The 9,017-nt window shown below is 42.0% G+C and overlaps 1 protein-coding gene and 1 pseudogene across 1 annotated transcript; both read left to right on the top strand.

Annotated features, from left to right (window-relative positions):
- The first annotated feature begins 964 nt into the window (after positions 1-964).
- LOC118944658 lies at positions 965-3,097 on the top strand (annotated as a pseudogene).
- On the top strand, positions 3,043-5,295 carry LOC110514382 (fucolectin-3-like). Its single transcript, XM_036972421.1, has 3 exons — positions 3,043-3,353; positions 3,925-4,928; positions 5,052-5,295. Exons 1-2 carry the CDS (start codon positions 3,215-3,217, stop codon positions 4,206-4,208), a joined length of 423 nt encoding a protein of 140 aa, XP_036828316.1. The 5' UTR covers positions 3,043-3,214; the 3' UTR covers positions 4,209-4,928; positions 5,052-5,295.
- Positions 5,296-9,017: the final 3,722 nt, after the last annotated feature.

The raw sequence follows: 9,017 nt of genomic DNA, 5'->3' as shown, positions 1-9,017 counted from the left end.
TTTTACAGCTTTGTTTTAAAGAAACCATTTTAGGCTCTGTTGCTGCACTCTCCTGGAAGTACAGGTTCACATATTGCAAGATGTGGTCCACTGCACTGAGCAGAAGGATGTCCGTGTTCTCCTCCATGTACAGCTCAGATGAGTAGTTCTTCAGTGGGACAATGTAGGCGGTGGACATGCCAAGCAGAGCCCCAATCTTGGTCATCTACACACGTGTGCATGCACAAACATGGGTGCACACACACACGTTTGTTTCACTATCCTTGTGGGGACCAAACAATTTATTCCCATTCAAACTCCCACTTTCCCTAAACTCCTAAATCTAACCTATAACACTAATTCTAATCCTAACTGTGTCCCTGAACCTAACCACTAAACCTAAAATAGGTTTTTCCTTGTGGGAACCCCACTTCTCTGGATTTTCCTCGTTTTACTATCCTAAGATTTCTGGTCCCCATGAGGATAGTAAACCCCCCCCCCCCCCCCCCCCACACACAAAACACACACACACAGGGATTAAATCATACTGTATTCTTGATATTTGGTTTGTTTTACTTCCAATATTTGAGATGAAATGAAGCTCCTCTTTTGAACCATCTGACGGTGCTGTTGTATTGGAAACATTTCTTCCACTTGGACACAGCAAACCGTGATTCTGCAATGCTGCTATATTTATTCAGCCTGGTAAAATGATTAGCAAAACATACAATTCGTTTTAAATGACCATTTAGGACTGACTTAGAGGTGGTTTTGGACTATACTCATGTGTACTGTATGCTATAGCATGATTATAGGGCAATGGCCAGGTTGACGTCACCAGGTTGTTCCACTGAGTCTTCCCAACACTCAAGGCCGTCTTAGTGTGTCTGTGAAGCTTCATCATGTCTTATGAACATACTTATGAGCATACTGTACAAGGAATACAAAAAGTGCAGTTCACACAAAAAGTACAGATTGGAATAAGATGACTAAATGTGACATGCCTGTGTCAGGGCTCTGTACATGTCATGCTCCATAGCACAGTCTTGTTGGCCACTTTTGAAAAGTAAACAGATCTTTGTACATGCCTGTGTCAGGGCTCTGTATATGTCATGCTCCATAGCACAGTCTTGTTGGCCACTTTTGAAAAGTAAACAGATCTTTGTACATGCCTGTGTCAGGGCTCTGTATATGTCATGCTCCATAGCACAGTCTTGTTGGCCACTTTTGAAAAGTAAACAGATCTTTGTACATTGCGAACATAGTGACTCAGAGGTCAGTGGTCCCTTCCTATGTTCAATCCATTTTTGCCAGTCTCTAAGGGCTTAAAGAAACCCCTTTAATGCAGAGCATGCAAACACATTACATACACAGTAAGTTCCCAAATGTATATGGTAACTTCATTTTGAGAAGCCTATTGCAAAATGTGTCAGTCACATGTTTTATCTGATCTGTGACATTTTCAAAGAACTGTCTGTTGAGCAGAACATCTGAACCTGTCGATGTTTATCTGTGACCCTGTCCTATTCGTTTCAATCAGCAAGATGAAAGAAGTTATTATACTGTCCCTACTGGGGATTCTGGGAATGGGAAGGGGAACTAAAGATGAATTAGGTTGGTAAACCCCCTTACCTTGTTGGGTCCCATGGGAATCTATTTTCTATTGTTCTGTATGTAAAGTTAACGCATAGAGATAGTGTCATTATTTCAAAAGTGGATCTTTAAATATAGTCTTTAAAAACGATTTTATAACATATAAGAAGATTATCAGATGGTAACATGATTTATGGTTGATCTGTGTGCTGAATAGCTATCCTCAGTATTCTCCTTCTGGCCCACAGTGAATGTTGCTCTGAGCTTTCCTCATTATTCTTCTTCTGGCCCACAGTGAATGTTGCTCTGAGCTATCCTCATTCCTCTTCTTCTTGACCACAGTGAATGTTGCTCTGATCTATCCTCATTCTTCTTCTTCTGGACCACAGTGAATGTTGCTCTGAGCTATCCTCATTCTTCTTCTTCTGGCCCACAGTGTATGTTGCTCTGAGCTATCCTCAGTATTCTCCTTCTGGCCCACAGTGAATGTTGCTCTGAGCTATCCTCATTCCTCTTCTTCTGGCCCACAGTGAATGTTGCTCTGAGCTATCCTCATTCTTCTTCTTCTGGCCCACAGTGAATGTTGCTCTGAGCTATCCTCAGTATTCTCCTTCTGGCCCACAGTGAATGTTGCTCTGAGCTATCCTCATTCCTCTTCTTCTGGCCCACAGTGTATGTTGCTCTGAGCTATCCTCATTCTTCTTCTTCTGGCCCACAGTGAATTTTGCTCTGAGCTATCCTCATTATTCTCCTTCTGGCCCACAGTGTATGTTGCTCTGGGGGGCAAAGCAGCCCAATCCTCCACATTCTATGGAGGCACTGCAAAAAGATCCCTTGATGGAATATGGAACTCGACTTACGAAGATCACTCCTGCAGCCACACTTTGGGAGAGACCAACCCCTGGTGGAGGGTGGACCTGCCGGAGACTTACCAAGTCCCCTCCGTCACCATCACCAACAGAGATACTTCAGCAGAGAGGATCAACGGGGCTGAGATCCGCATTGGAAACTCCCTGGAGAACGATGGTAACAGTAACCCCAGGTGTGTCACTGCCCTTTCATCCTACATTTTAGCTTAGTAAAAATGCCTTTGACAACTTTTACTCCACTAGATTCCTATTTTATGTTTACTTTTCACTCCCATATATTTTCACTGACACCCAAAAGTACTCAGGCAGGACAGCAAAATGGTCCAATTCATGCACTTGTAAAGATAATATTACTGGGTAACTTACTCTTTTACTTCTATCTTTTTGTACTGCCGTATATTTACTTTTACTCAAGTATGACAGTTGGGTACTTTTTTCACAACTGGGCTTCAAAAGGAGGTGACGATAGAGAATACGAGGAATCCACCTCCTCCTAATACATCTTAATGTTTCATCCAGTTGTGCGTTGAGATCCTACATCCCAGCAGGGGGCTCCACTACATTTCAATGTCACGGGATGTTGATCCAGAGATGATCGATGGGGCTGAAATCCACTTTGAAAACTGCAGAATAACGGCAACAACAATCCATTGTGAGGAAGCTTGTCAGAAAATATTGACTTATTTAAAACACTAAAACACACAGTGCATTTGATGTTTATGATTTGAGATCAAAAACCTGATTATACGATTTCCTTCTTTCGGTGCGCTGTGATGTCCTCATATCCCGCGAGGGAGGTCATGGCCTTTCAGTGCAGAGGGATCAAGGGTCGCTATGTGAACATCTTCTTGTCGGGCTCAAATAAACACCTGTCACTGTGTGAGGCGGAGGTGAATGTGGGCAGGCGTCCTGGTGAGGAGCAGACATTATATGGTATTGTCATCAATTAACAGAAGGGGCAATACATGTTCACTTCATCTAAGTTTATAAGCTTGTTAGGGTGACAAAATCATGACATCTGGTCAAACTTGACCTATTCCTCTAAATTACATCCAATTCATTGGTCCTTTTACAGATATGGACAAACATCTTTCCTCTGGTATCTACAGGGTTTTAGTTACTATTTCTCTGATGTGTTATTGTTGGACATTAACTTGCCAACATGGTAGCTATTAGATGACTTGAAGCCATGGCTAACTGTCTTTTAAGCCTGTGACTCAAACCCTTATGTAGTGTAATGTTTACTGTAGAGAGGAGGGTGCAGGATATGAAGAGTGCAAAACATTCTATGCCTATATCATAAGACTCAATATGGTAATACAATATACAATATTTTTTACTTTTGTTGTACTATAGAGAATACAACCACTGTTTGAGAACGTTTTCATTGAGATCATTAATTAGTACAGCTATGTACTGCATCTTGAACTGACAATGATCCATTTGTAAACCCAATGTTTTTAATCTTGTTTGTTCTGTGAAGAGAATGCAGCCACTGGTGGGATAGCCAGTCAGTCGTCGCAGTGGGACAAGTTTGGAGATGCCAACAATGCCATTGATCTGAACTGGACCAATCGGTATCTGGAGGGGTCCTGCAGCCACACGAAAGATATCGACCCCTGGTGGCGGGTGGACATGAGCAAGACCCACAACGTCACTTACGTCACCATTACCAACAGAGGGGACTGCTGCTCCGACAGGATCAGTGGAGCAGAGATCCACGTTGGGGACTCACTGTTCAACAAAGGCAATAGCAACCCACTGTGACTTATCTTCGTAACACAACTTCTGGCTGGCTACACAGCCCACTATGTGTCATCCCAGTAACACAACTCTCCCTTAAACAACACAGCCATCTCCATAACTCATCATCATCAACTATGAGAATTTAACCAGACTTAAAGGGGCAATCCGGAGATGAAACAATAACAAACGGTTCTCCCGCCCTAGGGATGGGTCTGGAGAAATGTAACCACTCTTAAATTCATAGACATAGCTATGGATGCAAGGACTGACCATCTGTGAAATTAAAATTATAGTTGAAACCATGTTTTGAGGCTATATAGTTTGTTTACATTTACTTTGTTTAAGAACATTACATACATGTTCTGATGGGCTACGACAGTTGAACTAAGCTCATAAGGCATTTCTAAGTTACAGTATATTCTTCAAGAATCCATCATTAATTTATACATCCCAAAATGTATTTAGCCACTACAGATTGCCCTTTTAAGCTTCAGGAAATTCATCCCTGATCCCTTATTTTGATCAAATACTGTTTGTCCCGCAATCTTCTTATAAAATATAACAATGCTCAAGATTCCTATACCTGTAGGTGTGCCGGGATTCCATACATCCCTGCTGGGCAAACCAGGACATTTCCGTGCAGTGGGATATCGGGGCGCGATGTCAACATTCTCCTCCCAGGAAAAGAGAAGTGCCTGACTTTTTGTGAGGTGGAACTGCACGCAAGCACCTTTCAGGCAGGTATGGGCTCCAACATTCAGAATGTACACCTTCTCCAGCAGATACCTTTTTTTATTATTGTTTATGGATACAATTTTTTTTACTCCACTCCCTTTCTCCCTGTGCCTCTCCTCCTTTTTCCAGCCCTGCCTTCAACTGTCACTGAGACAGCTGTTACAGCTCCAAACCTAAACCTGGCCTGGCTGTGGGATCTTCTGAGATCCCTCAGAAGACTTGCCATTCGGAAAGATCTGCTACTCCTACATCCAATGATACAGTACCCTCCAGGCTAAAATTGGGACCAGAAATCAGAAATTCTTAACCAGAGGCTTGTAATTTTTCTGAGCAAACCCCATCCCTCTTGTTTGAAAGAAGGCAACTTGGCAATGATGGGAAGAGTGACCCAGTTGTCCAAGCTAAGCCGTCTGACCCATGCCGAGAACGCCATCGATGGTCGCCTGGATGCAGAGTGCCTCTCTGGCTCCTGTGCCCACACCCAGCTTCAGAGCGACCCCTGGTGGAGGGTGTACCTGCTGGCTGTTCACAAAGTCACCTCCATTACCGTCACTAACAGAGAGGACTGCTGCCCCTGGAGGCAGGACGCGGCAGAGATTCTCATCGGAAACTCCCTGAAGAACAACGGCAACAGTAACCCTCAGTGAGTAGGCTGAGCAAATATGTTTACAATAAACTACTCACAACTCAGTTCTACTAAAGTACTAGTACATGAAAAGCACAATGCAACCAAAGAGTACTACTAACACAGTACTAAAGTACTACTATAATTGCCACACTGCTACTGTGTAGTTACTGTAGCAGTACTATTTCAGAACCAATGGGATCACCTAAATAAAGGATACATAATATAAATCCTGTAGGCTATTGTATGAATGACTCCTAATCCACCTGGCAGGTGTGCTGTGATCTTTCCATAGCGGCTAGGGACTCTGTCACCTTCCAGTGCCACGGGATGGAGGGACATCATTCGCCTGGGCTGCTTCAACCAGTGCTTGGTGGGTATATGATGGATTAGAATTGGGGTAAATTCATAGAGATGTACTAGAGAGCTCATCCCCTATCTTTGCAATGGCCACTTCTGTGAGAGCATGGGCAGCACCATTGAGGGCTGTCCCCATTTTAAAGTTGTCCATTTCTTCTTCTTCTACGAGTGTATTGGCAGTACCAAAATAAACTGAAAAGGTGCATACCATTACCTACTTTGCTGGAGTGTGTATAGTTTGAACAGATAGATTTACTGCCACCTGCAATTATGGAATGTTTCCTCAGGTGTATACAGGTAATTAATTGGCTGAATCCTCCTACTGACCTACTGTGATCCTTCCTTAACCCATTGCAAGTCCTACCCATTTGACTAATTCAAAATGGTGAAAATCCTCAATGCACATGCTGAAACAGGTTTTGGGACACATGCTCCCTCTAACCAACTCAATGGGTCAATTACATTTCAACACAGTTGATTCACGGAAGGCCGAATCCTAACTTCAAATCGATGTATTTACCTCAAGTTTCATGCATTAGGATTAAGCCTGAAATGAGTTGACATGTGGTAGTTTCAACCCTGCTTTTGAATTGATTTCCCTCACTTCTCGTCTTCTATTTCTCCACTGACGAAGAGACCTACAGTGCCTTGCGAAAGTATTCGGCCCCCTTGAACTTTGCGACCTTTTGCCACATTTCAGGCTTCAAACATAAAGATATAAAACTGTATTTATTTGTGAAGAATCAACAACAAGTGGGACACAATCATGAAGTGGAACGACATTTATTGGATATTTCAAACTTTTTTAACAAATCAAAAACTGAAAAATTGGCAGTGCAAAATTATTCAGCCCCTTTACTTTCAGTGGCGCAAACTCTCTCCAGAAGTTCAGTGAGGATCTCTGAATGATCCAATGTTGACCCAAATGACTAATGATGATAAATACAATCCACCTGTGTGTAATCAAGTCTCCGTATAAATGCACCTGCACTGTGATAGTCTCAGAGGTCCGTTAAAAGCGCAGAGAGCATCATGAAGAACAAGGAACACACCAGGCAGGTCCGAGATACTGTTGTGAAGAAGTTTAAAGCCGGATTTGGATACAAAACGATTTCCCAAGCTTTAAACATCCCAAGGAGCACTGTGCAAGCGATAATATTGAAATGGAAGGAGTATCAGACCACTGCAAATCTACCAAGACCTGGCCGTCCCTCTAAACTTTCAGCTCATACAAGGAGAAGACTGATCAGAGATGCAGCCAAGAGGCCCATGATCACTCTGGATGAACTGCAGAGATCTACAGCTGAGGTGGGAGACTCTGTCCATAGGACAACAATCAGTCGTATATTGCACAAATCTGGCCTTTATGGAAGAGTGGCAAGAAGAAAGCCATTTCTTAAAGATATCCATAAAAAGTGTTGTTTAAAGTTTGCCACAAGCCACCTGGGAGACACACCAAACATGTGGAAGAAGGTGCTCTGGTCAGATGAAACCAAAATTGAACTTTTTGGCAACAATGCAAAACGTTATGTTTGGCGTAAAAGCAACACAGCTGAACACACCATCCCCACTGTCAAACATGGTGGTGGCAGCATCATGGTTTGGGCCTGCTTTTCTTCAGCAGGGACAGGGAAGATGGTTAAAATTGATGGAAGATGGATGGAGCCAAATACAGGACCATTCTGGAAGAAAACCTGATGGAGTCTGCAAAAGACCTGAGACTGGGACGGAGATTTGTCTTCCAACAAGACATTGATCCAAAACATAAAGCAAAATCTACAATGGAATGGTTCAAAAATAAACATATCCAGGTGTTAGAATGGCCAAGTCAAAGTCCAGACCTGAATCCAATCGAGAATCTGTGGAAAGAACTGAAAACTGCTGTTCACAAATGCTCTCCATCCAACCTCACTGAGCTCGAGCTGTTTTGCAAGGAGGAATGGGAAAAAATGTCAGTCTCTCGATGTGCAAAACTGATAGAGACATACCCCAAGCGACTTACAGCTGTAATCGCAGCAAAAGGTGGCGCTACAAAGTATTAATTTAAGGGGGCTGAATAATTTTGCACGCCCAATTTTTCAGTTTTTGATTTGTTAAAAAAGTTTGAAATATCCAATAAATGTCGTTCCTCTTCATGATTGTGACCCACTTGTTGTTGATTCTTCACAAAAAAATACAGTTTTATATCTTTATGTTTGAAGCCTGAAATGTGGCAAAAGTTCGCAAAGTTCAAGGGGGCCGAATACTTTCGCAAGGCACTGTATAATCAAAACAGTACAGACGAAGAGACGTTTGACCATGAGAAAATATCATTTGAGACACAATATCCAGTTGATACAGTGCATGGTAAGTTGCCCACATAGTCTGCAAACTGCAAGCAAACCCTTTTACATTTGTTGTGTGTCACTATGGCTGTTTACATAGGCAGCTCACTTCTGATCATTTTGTCACTAATTTGTCTTTTGACTAATCAGATTAGCTCTGATTATGAGCCGATGTGAAAATATCTGATGTGATTGGTCAAAAGACAAATTACTGGGAAAAAGATTAGAATCTGGATGCCTTTGTAAATGCAGCCTATTACACTTACAGTGCCTTCAGAAAGTATTCACACCCCTTTGACTTTTTACACATGTTGTTGTGTTACAGCCTGAATTTAAATTTAAACATTTAAAAAATGTCACTGGCACAATATCCCATAACGTCAAAGTGGAATTATGTTTTTCATTTTTTTTAACCAAATTAGTAACAAATGACAAGCTGAAATGTCTTGAGTCAATAAGTATACAACCCCTTTGTTATGGCAAGCCTAAATAAGTTTAGGAGTAAACATTTGCTTAACAAGTTGCCCCTTTGAACACGGTGAAGTTATTAATTATACTTTGGATGGTGTATCAATACACCCACTCAATACAAACTCAGTTGCCGGAAAGGAAGGAAACCACTCAGGGATTTATCCATGAAGCCAATGGAGACTTTAAAACAGTTACAGAGTTTAACGGCTGTGGAAGAAGAAAACTGAGAATGGATCAACAACATTGTAGTTACTCCACAATACTTACCTAATTGACAGAGTGAAAAGAAGGAAGCCTGTACAGAATACAAATATA

The sequence above is a fragment of the Oncorhynchus mykiss genome, chromosome 3 (assembly GCF_013265735.2).
Source record: "Oncorhynchus mykiss isolate Arlee chromosome 3, USDA_OmykA_1.1, whole genome shotgun sequence".
Taxonomy (NCBI): Eukaryota; Metazoa; Chordata; class Actinopteri; order Salmoniformes; family Salmonidae; genus Oncorhynchus; species Oncorhynchus mykiss.
This window is presented reverse-complemented; position numbering and strand designations above follow the sequence as displayed.

Excerpts from the sequence above, each read along its gene's own strand:
- LOC110514382 (XM_036972421.1), top strand. The coding sequence starts at position 3,215 with ATGTCCTCATATCCCGCGAGGGAGGTCATGGCCTTTCAGTGCAGAGGG. Across the intron at positions 3,354-3,924 it reads GAATGTGGGCAGGCGTCCTG|AGAATGCAGCCACTGGTGGG; the intron begins GTGAGGAGCAGA and ends TGTTCTGTGAAG.